The sequence below is a fragment of the Typopeltis vanoorti genome, chromosome 14 (assembly GCF_054136105.1).
Source record: "Typopeltis vanoorti isolate ZY-2024b chromosome 14, IOZ_Tvanoo_1.0, whole genome shotgun sequence".
In the NCBI taxonomy this organism is placed as follows: domain Eukaryota; kingdom Metazoa; phylum Arthropoda; class Arachnida; order Uropygi; family Thelyphonidae; genus Typopeltis; species Typopeltis vanoorti.
Genome location: NC_143562.1, coordinates 107,343,520 through 107,368,327, shown reverse-complemented (window position 1 = coordinate 107,368,327; position 24,808 = coordinate 107,343,520). Strand labels below are relative to the sequence as shown.

Here is a 24,808-nt window from a genome sequence, read left to right as displayed (position 1 = left end):
CTTCAAGCTTACGTTTGCCCAGATTATGTTGGTCTGGTTCTTACACGTTTTTTCTCAATAAGGGTTAATTCACACTAAAGATAATGTCGACCTTAATTCAGTATTAAATTATACACATAATATTTGCATACTTTTCTTTCCTACATATTCTTTTCTTTTATACAAGTAAATAACATCTCATTACTTGACAATTCTTTCTTTTCTTTTCTTATTATTGTATTCAAAACTACTCATACCTAGATACCAAGCATATTTTAATGTTTCTTATTGGGTGTTCGCTCTGTTATACAATGATAAGATGAAACTTTAATATTCCAACTTATCAGGGTATAACATTTGCATGCAAATAGCTTATATTTTGTAATATAATATATTACAATATAATTATAATATAATAGCCTTACCACCAGACTTACTATAACCCACAGTTAGGGATAATGTTATACTTATCAGTAAAAATTATAATATGTTCATTGCATTTCCTTTATTCATGTGCTTCACAAGTGGAATATTTCATCTTGAAATGTTCTTTGCTTTGATTGTACCAGGCACTGAATAAATCAAAAATGGCATATGGAGCCCAAGTCTGTGCCTCTGCCAGAGGGAAAGTATCTCACAATGGTTGGACCCAATCCACCATCTAGCCATAAAAATTGCAACTAGAGCATTTTGAACTTCACTGATTCCTGGTCTGTACATCATAGCCAATGAACCATTCTTGTCACTTCAGTGTCAGCAGATGTCTACTGTATAACCAACTCTTTTATGTTCATAGTGGGGGAATCTGTACAAAACTCATCAGGTTGCTATGTAACCCTTTGGTTTGCAAAAAAAAAAAAACATTCTTAGATGATCTAGATACTATATTAGACCTAGTTGCACATAAGCCATCAAATATAGTACTGCTATGGCATTTATACATACCATCACACAGCTTCTCTTTCTGTAGGCTACCCAAACATTCCACTCCTCCAACTCTTTCTGGCACCTAGACTGCAATACTATCATTTTGTGCCTATCTACACAGATAGTTTAAAATCAGAGACTAGTGTGATCTGCTGTCTTCCTAGACAGTGTAATTTCTACTGAGATTAGACTCGAATGTAACAACTTCATAGCTTCTTGCATATCTCACCTTTGGACACAAAAAAAAAATGGAAAAGTTGGGTATTTGATCTTCATATCTCTAAGGAACCTTTTATTAGGTTGACACAAAGAGCCTATTAATTGCACTTCCATCATGTGGCCTGCTTGTCGACTTCAGCTGGATTACCAGATTAGTAAACCTCATTTCTGTCATATTTATCACAAAAAAAAGAAAGAAAGAAATATATCATCATCAAATTCCTGACATGTACCCTCAAGGAGATGTACAGGATATGATTCTACTACATGAAAATTTTACATCATTACTAACTTTCTATCTCTTTCTTTTTTCTTTCCTCCGAATCAATCTGTTACATGTCAAGACTCCGACATCTTATATTTCTATCAATGCACTTTTTACTATATCAATCCAGCTATATCTTGGTCTTCTTTCGAGTCTTTTTCCTGCCAACCTGGCAGAAAACACTTGTTTTACTAATCTTTCCTCTCCCATTCTGTCTAAGTGACCATACCACCTGAGATTAGCTCTGCTAACAATGTCAAGTTCTTTCTTAATATCCTCATTTTTAATATGATATTGCCATTGATGCCATCTGTTCATGCCCCTAACCTTTCTCAGGACTCTCATATCTATGGTCTTTGGTCAAGTGTTTTATTTCTAACCCAGCTTTAGTTGACTTCCTACTACCAGCTTTGTTGATTCTGTTGTCTCTTTCCATATTTAATTTACCGTCTTCATTAAAAATCATGTCTAAGTCTGATATGTTTTACTTGTTCTATAGGTTCTCCATTCACAATGCAGTTGATATTTTCAATGCTTCTGCCTATTGTCATTGTCTTATTTGTCAGGAGCCTCCATAGCTCAGTCAGTATAGACGAAGCCCTTTCGTCAGAAAGACCTGGGTTCGATTCCCGTCAGTGATGTGGGGAACCTTTATCTGGTCTCTTTCAATTAAAGGTGAGTTAGCTGGTCTCATATGAAGGTGGAGAGTTTTTTCCTCCCAGTAACTCTGGTTTTTCATCCCTCAAAACAGACAAACCAGTCCATTGACACATGTCTACAGTCATAAAATATACTTCGTCAAGGAAGGCAACGGAAACCACCTTGATCCTAATCATCTCCCTAGTATGGTAACATACAACTATCCCCACCAACCATATGGCTGAAGAAATAGGATACAATTGTCTTGTTATTGCTGATGTTCATACCATATCTATTACAACAGTTATTCAATTTAATCAGAGAATCTTGCAGACCTTTAACGGATTTATTTAGAAGTATAGCATCATTCGCATAAAGCAAAGAGCCGATATTAGCATCTCCAATTTTGATATCAGGTTTAATACCACTTTCCTTCATAATGTGATCCATATAGATAATGAATAACAGAGTGGATAATGTACAACCTTGTCTGACACCAGATTTAGCATCAAGCCATCTTCCACCCTTCAGTTCTTACTGCTGACTTACAACTCAAATAAAGAATAAGTATTGCTTGATATAATGCCCCAATGATACCATATAACTGTAGCATTTTGAATAGCTTTTCTCTTGGGAACTTGTCATATGTCTTTTCCAGATCTACAAAACTTAAATACAGATCTTTTTCATATTCCCATGATTTTTCAACTTTGTTATAAAGTAAAAATCTGACCCTGACAGCTTCTATTTGGTCTGAATCCAGCTTGTTCTTCACCAAGCTTCTCTTCCACAATCCTTAACTATTTCTCAAGTATACTTGCATAAATTATATATATTATTGCATAATTTATATATAGGTACTGTGAGGGGATGCTTAAGGGTCAAAGCTGTATAACTGAGAGGAGACCTCCACATAGCCTTTAAAGGAATGCGGAGAACCGACCAGGGCTTCTGACCTAATGTTCAATCCTCACCTTCTCGTTGTGCACCCTGTTGGGTATCTACCTGGATACTGAACGAACGAGGATGGGCTGGCAATTTGGGGTTTAGCAGACCAACTTGTATTCTTATTGGCTTAAACCAAAATACAACATGACAAAATTTCATACCGGCTGGGGCATCGCCCAGTTAAACAAGGCCTGCGTTGTTTTCACCAGGACGAACAGGGTTTTGTTCCAGTAGCGAAAAGTCAGCTACTGGAACAAACCCTAAAACACACCCCCAACTCAATATCACCAGAGTTGAAGATCGGTACTGTCAACATAAGAAGCCTGAATGGCAAAGAAATGGAGCTAGCTGAGGAATTAGATAAATACCAGATTGATATAATAGGAGTACTGGAACAAATGTCAAAAACTGGTGAGACCTTTCTGAGCAATAAATACAAAATGTTATATTCAGGCAATGACAATCAAGGAAAACAAGGAGTAGCCATAGTATTCAACATTAAATGCGAAATTAATGTTGAATAGCAAGCAAGTAGAGTGATATGGGCAAATATCAGAATGGGGATGCTTGTAGTGTTTGTTTTTGCAGATGAAGCAGCCTGAGTGAATGGCAAAAATAAACAGTTCAGCTAGGTCTGGAAGGAACTTCTGTGGTAAAAATTGGAGTGTGTCAGCAAGAAGTATACTCTAGAAAAATAGGAACTGAGTGTCAAACCTGATTATGATGTCAGTAGACTATTAAGATAAATTTACTTTTGTCACTGGCTGTACTGTTAGCGTATCCGCTCTCTAGCCAAAAGGCTGTGTTTTTGAATCCTGCCATGGGTATGGATGTCTGTGAATATGCTAGTGGTGGTCAGCGGTAGATGGCATTGGTGTAGATGATGAAGGTAATCGCAGTTGGTGGAGATGGAAAGTTGAAGGTAGATGCCCTCCCTCGATGAGTCTTCGGACTCCCTAGAGGTGCTACATAATAATAATAATATTTCTAGAATCCACCATAGTACTATAACATTCTTCAAATCTTTACAAATTCAGCTGCCTCTGTTTCCTAAAAAAACTGGGAGATCTTCAATAAGATTACATCATTACACCTGTAGAGAGCATCAGTTGGGCTGTAGTATCTTGCCTTTCACCAAGCATCTTCATGAGCACAAAGAAATACGCATGCTAGCAGTCACACCAACAGACACAGACTGACCAAGGTGAAATATTGGCTTACTAATCTAATTGGCTAAATAAATTTAGTTGGTTTTTACTTGAGATGTCTTTTCTACACTAAACTTCAACGAGGAAAAAACAGCCCCCCTACCCTCTTCCTCCAATATTTTTAAGTTCAGTGTGATTGCCTTCTTTCTTATTATGGATAAGCAGGTCTTTATGTTAAATGACTGCCGGAACAACCGTCTTAGCTTCCATAAAAATCGTCCAAAATCTGATCTGGCAAAACTCCGTGTGACTGACCACAGTATCCTCTAGGTCTTTATGTTAAATGACTGCCGGAACAACCGTCTTACCTTCCATAAAAATCGTCCAAAATCTGATCTGGCAAAACTCCGTGTGACTGACCACAGTATCCTCTAGTCGAAGACCTGCTTGTGACATTAGTGTTATTATTTCAAGTTTGAACGTAAGTAAGACTTTTATGGGAAAAGAAAATTAACTCTGCAGAGGAAGAAGCTATTTAATAACATTTGTTCAAAAAGTGCTGAAGCACTATTACACCACCATGTAATATGTATGGAAGACAGTCATACTGTCTTCCATAGTTAAATTTTGAGAGATTCTTACTCTGATTAATGAGAAGCAGTAATTTCTCTCTCACATTCCACACACTCTTGGTTTCCCTTTTTATTTCAAATTTTTTAAATCATGCCTTACCGTTGGTTGCATAGTATCACTCTAGCACACAGTGTCTCTCATATTTGTTGAGGAGAAAAGCATCTCTCAGATCGATAAGTTAAAAGCTTAATAATGACTGTTATGTCCAGGTTATGCTTCTCTAGTTCTTCTGCAAGTTTGACATCTTTTTGTTAATATTTATGTTGGTGGTGCTTATCTTCACTTCTTTTGACACTGAGTTTTTTTAGTGAGGGCTTCATTAACTAGACAACACTGCAGTTGCCCTGAAATTTCATCTCATTGTACCATCATGTTTGTTTCTGGTTTCAGCCAATAGAGAATGCAGATTGGTCAGCAAAGTTGTAAATTGACAGCCATTTTTGTTCGGTGCCCAGTGGATCCTCTAACAGTATGCGATGCTAAGATGAAGATTGAACATTATATCAGAAGCTCTAGTCTATTCTCGATATTCCTTAAAGGTTTTTGTTAAGGTCTTTCATTTATCTAGCTTTGATCCCTTGAGCAACTTCTTCACATATCCTGCACTAAAGATCAAACCTTAACTAAGTTAACAGCTGACAAATGTAAGTAAGACTTTTATGGGGGAGAAAAAATTAACTCTGCAGAGGAAGAAGCTATTTAATAACATTTTATTGGATTACATTATAAACAAAAAAATCATCTTTGTCAACCTTTTTTATGTATACATTTAAATATATGATTGTAGGGGTGGGGGATGTTCACTATTTCTGGAAGACTATTCTCTCCAGTGTGTGTGTGTGTCATTTTATTTTTGCCTAAATTTACAGATCACTAAAAATTTCAGATGTCATACATGAACTGATGTTGCTTGTATATGATACATAATGATTATGCCTGTAAAGATTTATATTTTTGTATTATAATTAACAATCATATTTGTATCTCTCACTTATGAATGACCATTAATGTTCACTATGTAGATTATAAATCATATTTTAGTAATTATTATATATATGCATGCAGTATTTAATTTTTTTCTGAGTAGGCTGCTGTATCTATCTTGAAACAAGAATATAAAGAAGGACAGACCACTCTTAAGGATGCATTGCAGTTATCTATTAAGGTACTTAGCAAGACATTGGACATGACTAAGTTAACAGCTGACAAATGTAAGTAAGACTTTTATGGGGGAGAAAAAATTAACTCTGCAGAGGAAGAAGCTATTTAATAACATTTTATTGGATTACATTATAAACAAAATAATCATCTTTGTCAACCTTTTTTATGTATATATTTAAATATATGATTGCAGGGGTGGGGGATGTCCAGTGTTGTTTGCTATCAATCATGGTCTAATACAAAATTATTAACCTGCCATTTAAAACACCAGATGATCTTCATTCTTCCAAGACTCTGGACCTTTTCTTAACCATCTTCTCTTCCACTCCATATACACTGTGTAAGTGTTTGCTCTCTCCTCTTGACAACTCTGACCATAACCTCATCTACATCTCCTTTTGTTCAGATCAATCTTCTCCATCCATTCTCAGCCTTGTCCCTGTTGCATTATAATGATGCCAAGTGGGATGGCTTTTGAGACTTATGTGCCTCTTTTCAGTGGTGTCTGTTTACTGTGCCTACTTTCACAGTTCAAACATACACCCTGACTAAATACCTGAAATAATCCTCAATGGAAGGGAAAGCCTCCTTCATTCCCCACTTGACTGCACCCTCCCCTTTCCTGACTTTTATCCAAACCCTGATTCTTTAAGAAATGTGCCATTGCAGTCCATGATAAAATACAGCATATATTTAATGGATCAAGTCAGAAACTCCTGCTTTTCACTTAGCTTATACTACAGCACATAACTATTTAAAAAAAAAAATCATTGCTCCAAATTTTTTGAAGGTTTTATGGTTCGTAAACAATTCCAGTACATTTGGAGGCAAAATGTACTGGACTTGACTCCTGTTCAGATGATAGTTGAATCTGTTAGTCCATTAAGAAAGCTAGACTTTTTTTTTTTTGACTAGACCTCTGCCCCATCATGTTTCCATCTTTCTCATTCCAGTGGAACAATAGTATCACAGGAAAAAGCAGGCCTCTTGGCATTAGTCTTTTCCTTTGACTCTTGTTTAGACAAGCAAGTCAGATCTCTGATCTTTTGTCAGAGGTACTTAAAAAATACTCATATAACATGGATACTGATATGACTCTTGATCCAAATAGTATTCCTGTATCCCCCCCCCCTCTCCCAGTTGTGCTAAAAACTTGTGCCTTGGAATTGACATCCATCCTGTATCATTTGTGTAAGCTCATCCTCATTTGGCATACCAAGTGCTCTCGAAAATGATAGAGGTCATTAACCTTCTCCGTCACTTTTGAGAGTATTTCCAACTTAACTATTTCCAGTTCATTCAGTGTCTCCTTACCACTTACTCTCTCCTCTTGCCCTTTGTCATTGGATTGTTAGTTTCCTGTTTTGTCATTTATTATGTGCCATGGTAGATGGCTTCCTCTCATCTGATTTCTTTATCAGTGTCGAAATACAGGATTCTGTGCTCTCTCTCACACACATACTCATCCATTTCTGATGACCTTCTCTCTGCAAATTTTATCCAAAGTTTTGCTGATGACATTACTCTTCATTCAAGGAACCTTGCAGGTGACTCAAATTATTTTAACTTCAAGATCTTCCCTAAGTAGCATTCCCAAGTTTGGCAAAGATAATACAGTGAATTTCATTGCTATCAAAACAGTTCTATTTTATTAACCAGAAGAAAGGTACTTCATTCTTTCTTACTTTTGATAATGTTCCAATTTCCAGTCAGAACAGTTCCTTTCTTGTGCTGGTTTTGATATTTATTCTGGCATAACCAAATTACATTCATAGATGTTTCGGCCTCCAAAAAAAAATTTTATTTATTTTATTTTTTTTAACACTACTTCTCTTCTCCTACTGAACTCCTAGCACTTTATGAATTCAAAATCTGACTGACCTTATAGAAAATATTGTTCACATATTTGGAGTGGTGCACCCAAAACCTCCCTAAGAATTCTTGATCATATACAGAAGAAGTGTGTCTTATTTAGATAAACCCCTCTTTCATAGGTTATCTATTTCTGCATTGTGGCTTTCTTGGATGGTGCTTCACCAGACTAGCCATTATGATTCCTCCCTTTCCTCTAATGTAAGTACATGAGCAGCCACTGGTCAATATCCCCACACATTTCAACTCGAAATATATCAATCTAACTTCTCATAGTCTTCTCTCATTCCGTCTATCTCTGCTCTTTAGAATAGCCCTACCCATACTGTTTTTCTTGATGCATTACATGCTTTTCAAGAAACTTGTTAATAATATACTTTTCTCCAAAACCTCTTTACCCTCACATTTGTGTTATAGGTTTTTTTTTTTTTTTTTTTTTTTTTTTTTTTTTTTTTTTTGCTGTTCACCCTGGTTCCCTGGCAAAAACAACCAGGGTCTTGTTTAACCAGGCAATGCCCCAGCCAGCATGAAATTCTATCATGTTGTACCATCATTTTATATTTTGGTTTAAGCCAATAAAAATACAATTTGGTCGGCTAAATCCCAAATTGCCAGCCCATCTTCGTTCATTCAGTATCCAGGTAGGTACTCAATGCTGAGGAGAGCAATTAGACTGATAAATGACCTATCTCTCACCAACTCACTCCCCTCACTTTCACAAAGACGCTTTGTCTCTGCGATTTGTATATTCTATAAATATTTCCATGGGAAATGTTCATCGGAAACAGCATCAATAATTCCCCCACTCTGTACTAAGCCCATTGGATCACGTACAGCTGCTGCCCAACATCTTTTCACAGTATACCTTTAAACCCACAGAACAAGTTTCTTTTCCTCCATCCCTGCTACTGCGGTACTGTGGAATAGTCTTCCCCGACATATTTTCCAAGGAATACAACATATACTTTTAAATCAAATGTAAACAAGTTTCTCCTTTCCCAACACTACCCATATACGATACTAATGTACTATAGGTTGACCAGGCAACCTCTCGTATATGTGCCCAACATAAGATACCTAACAGAGTGAGGATTGGACGTTAGATCAGAAGCCCTGGTCGGTTCTCTGCATTCCTTTAAAGGCTATGTGGAGGTCTCTTCTCGGTTATATAGCTTTAACCTTGAAGCACTCCTAACTGTTTACCTTGTTATGGATATCCTTTTGAAAAGAAAAAGAGTGATGCGAATGAATCCATGTCAAACAAAAACGATACTAGGGAACTTGAAAAGTTTTTAGAATTGAATACAAAACTTTGCACCATTGAACTAACTGAAAAACGGTGGATACGTAGCTTATATTGCCCAGTGATTTCATGTCATGATCAAAAGTGAAAGACATCATGAAGGACAAGTATCAGTGTGATTACAAATCATACACAAGGCTTCATAAAAGTGGTTAAACTAAAGGATAAAATTTTACTGCTTCTTGCAACTAAATATCGTCAATAATTTCCTAACTTTAAAAAAAAATAATAATAAATAAATAAAAATCACATTGTTCTTCGTCTAGAAGAATGGTTCCCAACCGGTGGTACACGTATATCCCCGGGAGTATCTGTTGGACCATTCAGGGGTACACGAAAAATAATCACTAATGGCAGAAAAACAAATAAAATAACAATTTTACATTAAAATAGGCACTGAACAAAAGTGTCAGTATTTAGAAACAAGGGGTACACAAGTGAAAAAGGGTTGGGAACCACTGGTCTAGACAAGTCTTAGTTAAACATATCATTTCTAATGAGTCCTCAATGTAGGTTGAAATTGGTCTGTGGCCCTTCCCATAATGCATAGCATTATACACACTCCGAAAGGATGATTTGCATTCTGGAATACTAAAAGTTCCTACTGGATTAATAAATACCATGAGCCTGAATAGTTTGGACTTGCTGAGCATGCTATTAGTACTAAATATAGAGTTTATTGGAACAAGACGAGTTCTTCATAAAAGTTATTTCCTCATAGAATGTCTTTATAAAGAAATGTACAAAACTACTTTGTTGTCCTAACTTAAAGAGATCTTATGGTCTGTCTATCTCTTTTAAGGGAGATAGTACTTTTTAAATATGGTAATCTTTCCTAACTTTATTTATGCATGTGTGTTTTCAAGTTAGGAAATTATTGACCATATTTAGTTGTCTTATATTAGCTACTCTTAGGTGGTACTGTTTAGAATTGTGTGATGTTATTTAATTGCCATTATATAATCCTGTACTGAAGATGCCTATGAGACTTGCAAAATTTTTCATTAACTAAGTTTTTTACATGAATTTTCCCACAATTTTTATATTTAATTTGATTAAATATCTTTTTAGAAAATTTAGAGAACGTGCAAAGTTCATAAAATGTTAAGTACCTGCTGAATTTCTGTTTAGAAATTCAGTTGGTAGTTAAGCATATTTAAACATATCATTTCTAATGAGTCCTCAATGAAGATTGAAACTGGTCTGTGTTGTGGCCCTTCCCATAATGCATAGCATTATACACACCCTGAAAGAATGATTTGCATTATAGAATGCTAAAAGTCACTGGCCTCTATACAAGTATCCTAGTCATGAAGATACTTCACTAGTAAACTTTGTTTTGCTTACACTTGGATAAAGGATTAAACAGAAATATAATGTCTTGGCATCTTTAATTTTTTCTGTAAAAAAACAAACTAGAAAATTAGGCAGGAACATGAAGAACATCAACTGCATTCCCAGTGTAAAGCCTATAGAACAAGTAAAACATTTTTGCTGGTTAAGCACAATTTTTTAGTGAAGATAAATTAAATATGAAAATAGAAATCAAGCAGAGCTAGTATGGTGGTATACCATCTGAATAAATTTGTATGGAATAAGAGTAAAATTAGGCAAACCATTAAACTGGGTTATAAATGACTGTTCAAATATCTACTCTGCAACCAATGTGTTCAAATATTGATATTTGAACCAACATTGGTATTTATGATTGTCTGTAGGTGGGAGCTGAAATTCACTGGCTTGAGGTTTACAAAAATATGGAAAAAATCCTTAACCTACTCATGATACTAATGTACTATAGGTTTACAAAAGCCTTTTGTGGGTGGGAATCATACAGGGCCCCTTTGGGGTAGTATGATCACTTAAACAAAATGGGAGAGGAAAGGTTAACAGAACAGTTGTTATGCTCGGATTATTCAAGATGGAGCAGAGGGTGGGGCAGACTCAGAGAAAGACCATGATCTGACAATATTAATGGTTTGGTTGTGCCTGAGAACAGTGCTTCCCAAACTTCTGGATGTCGGGGCCCCATTTGCAAAAATTAAAATATTTCACTGTCCCCTCGGGAAAAAAATCGTAATAGAGAGATATATTATCATAATATTTATTGTATTTATATTCAATACAAAACATACACAGCGAATATTGCAAAAATCAAATGCATATATTACATTTTTTACCTCTTACCGTTTGGTTCTGAAGACGATGCAGGCTGTTCTGGTAAAATATGAAATACTCCTTTTTTTTTTTTTTGAATCTGTTTCTGCTTCTTCTGATTGTTTGCAGGATTTTTTATTTTTTTTTATTTTTTATCAGCCACTTATCCATCTCAGGGTTAAATTTTTTAACGTAGAATAGATCAAATAATATCACCATTTACCGATACGGGCACACCACAGACTGATAACATGAAATTAGTGAATATTACCTGAATAAGGGAATCTCAGACCAGGAACATTTTTCTCTTTTGTAACTTTTCTCCCTTTATGGTAATTAAGCCTAACGCGAAACAGACAGCAAAGGCAGGTTATTAAAACATGCATATGATTGGTGCGGTATTAACAAAAGATCACGCAACCGAAAGATAAAAGCATAGCTGGCAATTGAGTTGAAATGCTAACTCTGTTAACCGAATTCCATATGTGAAACTGCCATAACATTCATTATATATATTACTTAGTTTTAACACTTTTACGAATTTTAACACGTTCGGTTGAATTTTATTGCTGCCTTGGGAAATCGAACTCACACACATCAAATTAATAACAATAGTTTTTAGTTAGATACTGTGTTTGCCCATGCAACATATCGTTTTTTGTTTCAGTCTATACAGCATAGTTTCTGTATGAGAGGACATGTGATTCATTAATTAGTGTGTTTTTATCCCAGTTGTCTCTAATTGCACTATTTGTTGAGAAATATATTACACAGACTCCTCATACCTTATTCACTGGCATAATAAAAGTATTTGTTTTTATTGCCTCTGCAGTATAGTGGCTGGTAGGGAGGACCACTGCAAGCGAGTTACTATCTCTCCACATGAACTTGTTTAAGCTTTTTTTCATGTGTGAAGTATATGCGAAACTTTTATTGGTAACAGAAAACTAGCTCGGATGACAGTGATAATATAAAACGAGTTTTGATATGTATATAAAGTCAATATCAACAGTCCCTGATTACGAACGCGTGAAGAAAGGGACAGGAAGATTTGGAGCTTCCCCGGAGAGCATTCGAAGTAAATACAATTAACCACTGCTTTGAAATGAAACATATGAATAAGCAATATTTACTAATATTCATTAAGCGCCGAAATACCCAGGAAGCAAAGTTTGTGAACCAACACCAATGTGTGAATTTTTCCATTAAAATATAAAAAATAACAAAAAAGAAATAATAAATAATAAAAGTTAAATACGTTTCTTTTAAAATGAAAAAAATCTACTTAGTCTTAAAACATTTTAAATTTGTTTTCATTATTTCACAGCCCCCCTCAACAAAACCTACGGCCCCCAAGGGGGCTGCGGCCCACAGTTTGGGAAGCACTGCCTTAGAAGATTGAAATGTATGAGTGCATAATGGCAAGGCCTTATGTAAATTAATTTGGATGAAATGTCACTGGAAAGCCAATGGTAATGTCAACATTTGTATGATTATCATAGTATCCTTGAGGATACATGACTGTTATTCTGTCTGGCTTAAAACAGTATTCTCTGGTCATAACAGATCAATGTTGATTTTCTCCTGAAACTGCATTCATTTCCAGAATGAAACCCCCAACACTCTATTCCAGTAGAAAATTTATTATCTACCATGCATTAATAAGGTCAGACATTATACATGACTACTATCATGGCTGTTGCACTTGTTTAATATTCTGTTTATTTGAATAAACAGTAATGTGTACCACAACAAACATAATGATTATTGCTTTTTACAAGTAAGTTTATTTTTGAAATTTAAAAGTACCATGTGAATTTGTGATAGTTTGAAAAGAAAGAAATTTTTCTCTTTGTTTCCATTTTAATTCTTACTTAGCAGTTAGAAGATTGTCTAGGAAATATAGTTATTATTAGGAAAGAGATCTCATTGCTGAGAGGAGTACATGTATTTATAGTGCCATAATTTATTCAGATCATTTCCTGATGAACACCTTTATAATATACTGAGTAGAATGAAAACAGTGACTTTTGAGTGGTAAACAATTAGTTCAAACTCAGATCTGACTACCATCCAGTCAAGACAGGCCACAGAAAACATACAATTAATAAACATAACATACTAGCCTTATGTTACTTGAGTCCGATGTATTGTACTGTTTATATAATGTAAATGGAACTGATTCTATTTACACTGTGCAGATTTAGTACTGTGAAGAGATCCTTATTACATTCCTTTGGCAGTTTGTCAGAAGTAAAAATACCATAATGATTGGCCCTGTCTGTTCCCATTTGGTTGTGTAGAAAGAGACATTATGTAAAACTTACAGTGAAGGAAGTATTGCATAGCTATTGCATTCATCACCTCTAGCTACTACAAGTCTGAGCCCACACTGAGAAACAGCTCCAAACCAGTAAATAATAAACCAGTGTGGCTGATGTGTGCTCAAGCGCATCCAATTAGGAAAGCATGTAGCAATTTGTCACTCCATATTATAAACTCTTCCAAGGTTCTGTGAACCAGTCACAGTGGTGTTCACACCAATATTGTTTACCATGCTTGATGTTTGCCTTATGTGCAGATGCTTTTCTATAGGAACTAAGACCATTCTGCTCTTTTTTTTGTAGCTTCCTTTGCTGATCTGAATTTCTGACTATGAACCTGTTTGATTGTTTCCATGTTAGACTGCTGAGATTTCTGTATAACCTTTCTGAGTATCCCTTTTGGCTTCCCTGTGTTTGCTTCCTGAGTTTTTTGAGTTTCTTGGCTGGGGTAGCCTCCTCAGCTTTCCATCAGTTTTTGCCATTGCCCATACCTGATTTTGGGTAATGCAGTATTTTATCAGTGTTACAAACTGATGGGAAACTGGTGTGGTATCCTTTAAAAACTCATCTTTCATAGTCAAGTTCTCCATGTGTCTTTTATGTTGTACAAATGCGTATAACATTGTGTAAGACAAACAGAATGTACTCTAGAATCCATTCATGAATTCGGTTCTAAACTCAGTAGTTGATTCTAAAGTAGATCTGGTTGTCTCGTATAGCAGTATAGTTCACACATCATTGTTTTATTCAAAAACCATGGGTAAAGGGCATTGTAATATTTCAACATAATGCATATAGTAAAGCCTAACATTTCTTTTTTGAATAGTCAAAGAAAACTTAACTTTGTATTTAGTCTGCCTGTAACATTTTGTGAGACCTGACCTGATTGTTCAGGCAAAGGACTGTGAATTTCTATGATATGACATTACTGCTTTAAAACAATTTTTTTGAGTTACTGATTCTTTCAAAAGGTTCATTGCCATTAATCATGGGTGACATTTGTTATTGATGTCACCACAAAATACCATATCAATGTTCATTAAAATAAAATTTTTAAAAAAATTAATTTTTTTAAAAAATTTTTTCTTAGTTTATTTTTGGTTAATTCTGTTTCTGTAGCAGTCTTGAACCTAGGATTTTTGATTGTTCTTTTGATAAATATAAACCTCTACAAGGACCATACCATTTGTATACTTTTTTCTTTTTTTTTTTTTCCCAAAAAAGGGGTTATTTTTATTTTTTGGCACAGAAAGTTGTAGTCGTTTCCAAATCATAGAAAGGTACATTAATATCATAATTCATTCTTGTATAGTGACCGCTATTTTTAGTATACATACTATAGACATAATTTTTCTGTGGCTATTAAAATTGTTTGATTGTAATATTAAATTTAAATAATAATCCTAAATACTAGATTTAATGGAATTTGATATTTTGGATCAAATAAAAATGATATTCAAGGTTGTTTTGCCAATATTTAAAAAAAAAAATGGGGTTGGGAACAAGGATAGATTCTTGTCATGTAGACTTGAACCTAGCACTGGTTTAACAATGAAGATATGTGTCTAAGTATACATAGGTGTTATTATTATTGTTTTCATTATGGTCACAGAAGGAACTCGAGAAGGAATTAATCCTTTAACCTAAGCTTGAGCAAACAAAAGTTTGATTTTATCTTCATGATTACAGAAATGACATGCATGATGCATAAGGATCACTACCTGGACCAGTTTTGACCTTTATTGAGCTCTTGTCAATGGACACTCAACCTAGGGAACTGAGAGTTAACTGAATGGTAGAAGTCATATTTCCATATTTTTACAAACTCAAATTGGAGATAGCAGTAGCAATAGTTTTTTTTTTTTTTTTTTTGCAAATTTCTTTTTCCCATAGTTGGATAAAATAATGTTGAAAGCAAGAATATAATTATTTTATTTATAGTATGTCATATTGTTATGTACTTTCCATCCCAGCAAATCAACTTGCTGCATAACAAGGATAGTTTGAAATTGCTCGAAGTTTAATTTTTGATTGTTCCTATTATTTTTTTAAGAACTATAGATGTCTGCAACAAATTTATATTATTCAGAGAATGCTCTCATGTAGTTGGTTTAGCTCTTTTATGACACATGAACCCTTTTTTTTTGGGTATGTATGCTTAGATATATAATTTTGTTTTGCCTAAGTTTGCCTACAAATGGTCCATTTGAAATGATTCAACAAATTTTAATACAGATACAGAGTTCATTAAATTCCATCCAATCAGTGCAGAATTGGTAATTTCAATTGCTTTGCCAGTAAAAATGATTTCATTGAAATTATGTGTATGTCATAAATACCAAATTTTATTAAATTTCATTCAGCCAGTGCATATTTTGTTCCTATGTGCCTCTGCAAACGGATTGAAACAAAAAGAGCAATGGCTTGACAAATTTTTGTAATATTCTGTATATTAAATTGAATGAAAATCTTCCACCAGTGTCCTGTAGTAACTAGTATGTGGACAGTGAAACTAAACAACTAACCTTTTCTGAATGGAACTTCCATATGCTTAGCTACTTCCCAGGTTAGTACAACATGACACTTTCACCAACCATGGTCAGAACAGTCGCCTTCTTGGCTGAAACCCCCTCCGACAGTATAATGAAGCCCAACAATCATTAACCTCAAGTTCCTTCTGTGACATGCTGCTTGAGGAAGATGCCTCACAACAACTCAATAAATGCAGCTTCATTATTCTGAGATTTCACTGTTACCCAGTGATTGTTCTCATGATTGAAGTCAACCGTAATGATTACTCATCAATTTTTTCCAATGCATTTCATGATGACCAGCAACTGATCCACTGACCCACCATGTAACTCCTGTATAATACGGTCGTTAGGTTCCTAAAAAATGTCATGTTATGTGAATTCGTGTTATACGAAACAAAGAAATAGTACAAAAAACAGTGTTAGGTTCCAAAAGTTAAAAGCACTATACTGTTTTCTTTTTATAACTAAGAGAAATGATAATTGATCAAAAGTATTACATATTAATTAGGTATAGTTTCTGGGAAAATTCCCATGCTACTCCTCTTAAACACTATTATTATAATTACAGCTATTATAGCCTGTTTTTGTTTAGGATTGTCCCTTATTTCAAATACATTGGCTATTATTACTCAAAAAAGGGGTATATATATTTTAGGGCATTATGGGTGAGTATAGAAGGCAATTATAGCAGAATAAAAGAGGTGGAAAAATTTTGTACATACCTTGTTTTGATACTAGGATGTCTTCCAATTTCATGATCCTGCTGAAGGTTGTTTATAACAGGGGTGTAGGGAGCGTGGGGGATGTTTTGACGCTGGGAAAAATAAATTTGGAAACCTTGGTTTTGTATTAATATATATATATATATATATTATTGTGTTTAGGAGCGCTTTGGGTGGGAGGAGAAGGGGAAGGGTTTACTTATTTCCAGTTTATAAAGGTGGTGGTGTTTTCTGTTTCATCTTGTATGGTGCCTAGTTGCAATATGATGGGGTTGTGATCAGAACTTAAGTCGTTAACTGCTTATATTTGATAGTTGTGAGGAATGTTTTTGAGTATTGCTATATCAAGTACATCTGGATGGCCGGTTGCTCCATAGTGTGTTGGTTCTGTGGGTCATGTTTCTTGTAGTAGTATATGAGTTCAGTAGTTTGCCATTGATATTTGAATTTCTGCTGTTCCATGCGGAATGTTTGGCGTTCAAATCTCCAGTGGAAAGTGGGGCAGGAAAGAGCGTTAATGGAGTGCGGACCATTTTGGTCGACTGACCATCACTGAACATTTTTGGAATGATTGTAGGGCTATGTCAAGACTGCAAGTTGAATCTGCCAAATAAAGGCATTTGTTGTCGCTAAATGGCTGGTGGCATGGCTTAATTTGTAAGTTCTGGATCGTCCAACATTCGGAAATTAGGTAGGGGCGGTGCACGTTGATTGAATTTTCATCGCATTTTATGGCAATAGTTTCAGATATTCTAAGCATTGTTTCGTTGTCTTGTTTGTCTATGATTATGGCCTTGTCGATTTGGGGGATATGTTTCAGTTCAAGGGCGTGAGCTGCAATTTCTGTCTTCCCTGTTCTCTGTGTTTTATTTTTCTTTTTGATGTTGCGATGTTTTTTTGTGTTCAGATATTCCGGAATGGGAATATTGCAATCCCTGAAGTGCTCTTGTAGTCTAGTCCATAAAGACCTAATTGTAGAGCCAGTGTAGGTGACATCACAGTCTTTTTGACAAGGAAATTTGTAGACTACGTTGTGGTGTTTGAATATTTCTTTCTGTGTGAGAGATTTAGTGGGTTTTAGGAGAGTTGCTAATTTTTGGTTCGTGGTGAATACTAGCTTATAGTCCGTGTGCTTGAAAATGTATTTGTAGGCTTTGTATGTGTTTTGGATGTATGGCAATTTGATGACAATATGTGTAGGGAAGTCTGTTTGGGTTGTATTATTGTGACAGGATTTTGCCGTACTGTTTGCGTACCTTACTAGATGTGTGGGATAGTTGCGATTTTTGAAAACCTGTGTTAAATACTTTAATTCCATGTTAAGATAATTACTGTTGGTTGAGAATTTGTGAGCATTGATAAATTGTGATATGATGACTGATTTTTTAACGGATATGGGTGGTATGAATTGAAATGGAGGCAGTTTCCGATGTGTGTGGGTTTGTGGAATATCTTAGTAGCTATTTTGTTATTGTTACTTACATTAATCAGAAGTCAATGTATTTAAAATAAGGGACACTCCTAAACAAAAACAGGCTATAATATCCGTAATTATAATAATTACATATTAATATTATTACATGATGTTTTCTTTGTCATCACTACTAAGCACCATTAAATGAGGGAGTTTTTCTTTCTGGCAAAATATCCTCATCTTCTGAGCTTTCTTCAGCAGCATCTTGAGTTCTATGCTCTACTTTTTGCAAAAAATCTGTTATTTTTGATTATTTTAGCTGAGAGATCTTTATAAATTTCATTGTATGGAGCTAAGCACTTGTGAAGTTCTCTCTTAAATTTTGTGCTTCTTTCAGTGGAAGGGTCTTCATTTGGAAAATATAACTCCAATTGTTCGGCTAAGTCTAGGCCTTTCTTTATGCTTCTTAGGGTAAAATGTTTCTTCATCGTTTCATTTGTGCTGTCATCCTCTAAATTAATTTAGTTTATATCAGATGCCATTTCCACCTAATTTGTTTCATCAGTCTCTTCTTCCACCAGTAATTCTTGAATATCTTCGATATTCATATCAGCAAAACCTTCCCCTCCTGGAGACTTAGCAACTTCTATTATTGTATCCATTGTGTGTTTTCTGCTGGCTCTATTAGATTTTCGCTTTGAACTGACTGGCCATATTTTTGCAACAGGCATTTAACGTTGTCAGTTTTATTTCATTGATGGATGAAGTTATGAGATTGATACAGTCCAAAATTGTAAAAAGTTTCCATGACTTCAATGGATTCGTCATCGACTTTATTCAAAACCCATTGCAACGATTTTCTTATTTAATTAGTTTTAAATGTCAATTATTTTGACATTTGGGTGATTTAAATCTTTTGGATGACTGGGTGCATTATCCAGTATCAGTAGAACTTTAAAATCTAGATTTTTTTCTGCTTTAAGTAGTTTTCCACACCTGATACAAAACAGTTTAGAAACAATTTTTTTAATAAATCATGAGTTACCCAAGCTTTCTTATTTAGGTTTTTTCATTGTGCAAGGATTGAGGGATTTATATACTAGCATGGGTTTTACCATGTGATCACCTGAAGCATTACTGCACATAAGTAATGTTACACAGTCTTTTGATGCTTTAAAACCTGGTGCAACTTTTTCATTTTTTGAAATAAATGTTCTCTTGGGCATTTTTTTCCCCACCAATGGCTCATCTCGTCAGCATTAAAAACCTGATTTGTTGTATGTCCACCCTGTTCAGTAATTTTTTGCAATTCCTTTGGATAAGTTTTGGCAGCTTCATTATCAGCTGATGCGCTTTCCCCTTGTATTTTTATGTTTCGTAATGAAAAGCATTTTCTAAAACAGCTGAACCAACCTTTACTAACAACAAAGTCAGGGTTAATAGCAGATTCTCCATTTTCTTTTAAGTAGTTGTAAATTTTTAAAGCTTTATGTTTAATAACATTGGTGTCTAGTGGGATCTGTTTTTCTGAGCAGTCATCAATCCAGATACTAGGAGCTTTTTCCGTTTTTTGAAGTATTGGTGCTCTGGGACGAGCTGTCATGTTTGTGGAGATAGAACAACCTGCAACAACAGAAGCTATAATTTTCTGTTCATTTTTCTGTATGGTCTGGATTGTTGCTTCATTTAAATCCAAGGTTTTTGCAACATATGATACTTTTTCTCCCTTTTTAAGATGATCCAAAATCTGTATTTTTAATTCTAGCAAGATGAAAAATCTTTTAAGAGGTACTTTTTTACTTCCAACAGACATTGTTCAGGGCTACAAATGAATTCACAAAAAATGGCATTTTTTGTGAATATTTAACACTTCTTTAAAAAGTTCAATAATACATACAAAGAAGAAAACAGTGAAAGTCTTAAAATATGTTTAATACTCCACAAACAAAATGAATTTAAAATTCTAATAAATTCTAAAATTCTGTATGCAAATCTGACATGACATACACACACTCGAATGAAAAATATCGAATGAGATGGTGCTTGCTCTTAAAAGCTCTCATCACATCCCATGTTATACGGGAATTTCCCCAATTCTCAAACTGTGCTAGAGCGAGAATCTGTTGTAGGAATGCAGTGTTATATGGGGATTTTCTCCAATTCTCAAACCATGTTAGAGCGAAACCATGTTGTAGCAATGCTGTGTTATATGCAGTTACCAGTATTTGATTTTATTAGACACCCCCCCCCCCCCATACCAGATTCAAACTCACTTCAAATGAAGTTATTGATATACTAACACTGCATTCATAACTTTCTACCTTAACAGGGCTCAAATCATCTCCTTTCTTTTCTATCTTCACTAAAAGTAGTGTACCTTTTACACATGATGCTGATTAGTGTATATTAGTGTACAGATGATGCTGATATGTGTGAGATATCTTCCAGATCTCGGTAATGATTACAATCTGAGGCCACAATACACCTAATAATCTATGGAATTTGTGGGTGTTGTAAGTAGTGTAATTTTTTGTTTTCATTTTCATAATCAGTGCCAAATAATTACATAAACAGTATCCAAAGATTAAAAAAAAAAAAATTTTTTTTTTTTAAATTGTCAAGTGGTAACACATATTTATATACGGTGGAATTAATGTAACAAATATAATACTGCTTCTGTTTGGAAATGTTAATATTATTAGGTTTTCCAGGCTTTAATATTATTTTTATGTTTTGGAAGCATATATAATATACTATTGTTATTACTGTTTAATCATTAAACTTTAGTAATGTGATGACATGTAATGCATTTTATGTGGTTAATCTGATGTTCTGTTTTTTTTTTTTTTTTTTTTTTTTTTTTTTTTTTTTTTTTTTTTAGTGGAAATGGCTACGTTAACTAGAGAAAATAACAAGACTAAAGTTCGAATCTTGTCTCCTAAAGAAGTGGAAATTTTAATTAAGCAACACGATGAAGAAGAGTCAAAATCTGAAGCAGCAAAAAAAGAAAAGGAAAAAGAAAAGCCTAAAAGTTAACATAAAAATCAAATTATAAATTGAACTATATGCTATAGCTTTTCACTTTATTTTTTTATTTTATTTTTATTTTATTTTATTTTTTTCATGTCATACAGTGAGTTTGACTAAATACTTTTCAGTGAAATTGACAGACCACAAATATAATCTGATACACTATTTGCAGTTAAAGCAGACGCGTCTTTACATATACATACCGAATATGTTTTTAATATCTTATATGTTACATCTATTACTCTATAAAATTAACATCTGTATTTTGACAAAAATAAAGATGGATCTGCCTACTAATTTTATCAACTTATTATCATCATGAGTCTTTTTTTTTTTTTTTTTTTTTTTTTTTTTTTTTTTTTTTTTTTTTTTTTTTAAGTCCTAAAGCATCAATCAGCCTTATGAAGTTTATAAATCAGGTGACAGCAATGATGCTGAATTCAGTACCATGTAGTTGGTGATTGCCCTTATTGCAGGAATCATCAGTCCAAATTCAACTTGGCAAATTCAACAATCCAAATTGGCATCTTTTTTTGGGCTGTATTTTTTTCATCTGTCATTTATGATACGTAATCATCAGGGCATGTTTTGCAAAATTTGAAACATCAAGTTTAGTTAGTGAAGAAGGGGGTGAGGGTAGTATTTTTCTAATGTAACAGAAAAATTTTGATACGAGGTGTTCAAGCTTTTGAATAGAAAGGTCTAAAGATAAATGGGAAACGTTAAAGCCATTTACAACATGACAAAATTTCATGCTGGCTGGGGCGTCGCCCGGTTAAACAAGGCCCGCATTGTTTTCGCCAGGGAACCAGGGTGAACAATAAAATGTCAGCTACTTAAACAAACCTGAAAACACACCACAACTCAACATCACCAGAGTTAAAGATTAGTACTATCAACATAAGAAGCCTGAATGGCAAAGAAATGGAGCTAGCTGAGGAATTAGATAAGTACCAGATCGACATAATAGGGGTGACTGAAACAAAAAAGACCAAAACTGGTGAGATTTTTCTGAGCAATAAATACAAAATGTTATATTCAGGCAATGACAATCAAGAAAAAGAAGGAGTAGCCATAGTATTCAACACAAAATATGAGGCTAATCTTCTTGAATGGCAGTCAGTCTCAAGTAGAGTAATGTGGGCAAATATGAGAATGGGGAACTGGACAATGAGACTTATTTGTGCCTATGGTCCCACAGAAGGTTCTACTAAGGTAGAAGTGGAGGAATTTTTTGAGGCTTTAGAAAAAGCAACTGACACAATGAAAAAGGAAAAGTTGGTCCTTGTTGGGGAGCAGAGTAGGAAATGATTGTGAGACATATAAAAATATTTTGGGAAAATTTGGTGAAAAGAGCAAAGCTAATAATAATGGCAAATATCTGTTCGATTTCTGCTCAGGGCATGGACTGGTTATTACTAACACCATGTTCCAACATAAAAATGTGCACAAATTCACATGGAGAGAAGAAGCTAGGAATAAGAAAAGTCTCATTGACTATGTTATTGTTGATAGTGATGTTTTCTCACTGGTGCAGGACACCAGAGTGTACAGAGGATTTGAAATTGGAAGCGATCACTATTTAGTCTTGAGCAGGATAAAATTGAATTTCATATTGAAAAGAATAACATGTAAGAAAGTTTTAAAGTGAATAAAAGTTGAGCAGCTCTCAGATGTGAACTGTAGACTAAAATACAGAAAGATTATTGAAAAGAAAATGAAAGAGTTTGAGAACAGGAATCAAACCTTGGAGATTCAGTGGCAAACTCTGAAGGAAACATTGATTGATTCTGCCAGAGAGGCATGTGGTGAGGGGTTGTGTGCAAGGATAAAAAAATCAGAACTCCCTGGTGGACACAGGAAGTTAAAGAGGCAGTGAAGGAAAAGAAGAAAGCATATCAAAAGTTCCTGGCAAATAAGTCAGCTTTTACTCTTACAGAATACAGCGACAAATGTAAGAAAGCTAAACAGTGTGTAAAACTAGCTAAACAAAAGTCATGGGAGGACTTTGGCAAGAATATAGAAAATAAATATCAAGAAGGTGGCAAAATATTCTGGAGGTTGTTGAAGAAGCTTAGGAATGGAGGAAAGAGTGCTGTAAAAGGAATTAGAGATGATAAAGGTGAAATGAAAACAGGAGAAAAAGATATCCTTGAAGTATGGAGTAATTACTTTGAAAAACTGCTAAATGAAACAAGCAGTGATGACAGCACAGTGATAAAAAACACTGACCAGGCATGCAGTCAGGAATACATATCCATACTTGAAGTAGAAAATGCCATCAAAGGCTTGAAATGTGGAAAGGCAGCAGGAGTAGATGATATTCGACCAGAAATGCTGAAGTATGGTGGTATAAAAGTCTTACAGTGGCTGTACTGCATAGTCCAGAAGGCCTGGACAGAGGGACGAATTCCTGATGATTGGAGTAGAGCTCTCATAGTACCCATATATAAAAAAGGGAAATAAAACTGAATGTGAGAATTACAGAGGTATTTCCCTACTAAGTGTTCCTGGCAAGATCTATGCAAGTATACTTGAGAAACGGTTGAGAAGAATTGTGTAAGAAAAGCTTGGTGAAGAACAAGCTGGATTCAGGACAAATAGAGGCTGTCAGGATCAGATCTTCACTTTACGACAAATAGTCGAGAAAGCATGGGAATATAACAAAGATCTGTATTTAAGTTTTGTCGATTTGGAAAAGGCATATGACAAGGTGCCAAGAGAGAAGCTATTCAATACGCTGCAGTTATATGGTGTCAATAGGGCATTATATCAAGCAATATTTAGTCTTTATTTGAGTTGTAAGTCAGCAGTTAGAATAGAAGGAAGTACAGGAAGATGGTTTAATGTTAAATCTGGTGTGAGACAAGGATGTACATTATCCCCTCTGTTATTCATTATCTATATGGATCACATTATGAAGGAATGTGGTATTAAACCTGATATCAAAATTGGAGATGTTAATGTCAGCTCTTTGCTTTATGCGGATGATGTTATACTTCTAAATAAATCCGCTACAAGTCATCAAATCATCAAATTCCTGCCATGTACCCTCAAGGGGGGTGTACAGGATATGATAGTACTACATGAAAAAAATTACATCATTATTAACTTCCTATCTACAATTTTCCTCCAAATCAGTCTGTTACTTGTCAAGACTGCAACGTTATCAGATATTATATTTCTATCGTCTAAGGCACTTTGTATCAATCCACCTATATCTTGGTCTTCCTCTGGGTTGTTTTGCTGCCAACCTGGCAGAGAACACTTGTTTTGATAATCTTTCCTCGCCCATTCTGTTTAAGTGACCATACCACCTGAGATTAGCTCTGCTATCACATTCCTCGATGCTGACAATGTCAAGTTCTTTCCTAATATCCTCTTTTTAATACGATATTGCCATTGATGATATCTGTTCATGCCTCTAATCTTTCTCAGGACTCTCATATCTGCGGTCTCTAGTCTTTGGTCAAGTGTTTTACTTCTGACCCAGCTCTCAGATCCATAAGTTAAAACTGGTTTGAACACTGTCT

General features: G+C 34.7%; 1 protein-coding gene across 1 annotated transcript in view; it reads left to right on the top strand.

The window, feature by feature from the left end:
- The window catches only part of Prosalpha3 (proteasome alpha3 subunit), a 91,778-nt gene extending 70,206 nt beyond the window's left edge, over positions 1-21,572 (top strand). The window contains exons 6-7 of the mRNA XM_090403439.1: positions 5,846-5,969; positions 21,127-21,572. Coding sequence (XP_090259565.1) covers positions 5,846-5,969; positions 21,127-21,281 — 279 coding nt within the window. The 3' untranslated portion in view covers positions 21,282-21,572. The remainder of the gene's footprint in view (positions 1-5,845; positions 5,970-21,126) is intronic.
- The last annotated feature ends 3,236 nt before the right edge of the window (positions 21,573-24,808 follow it).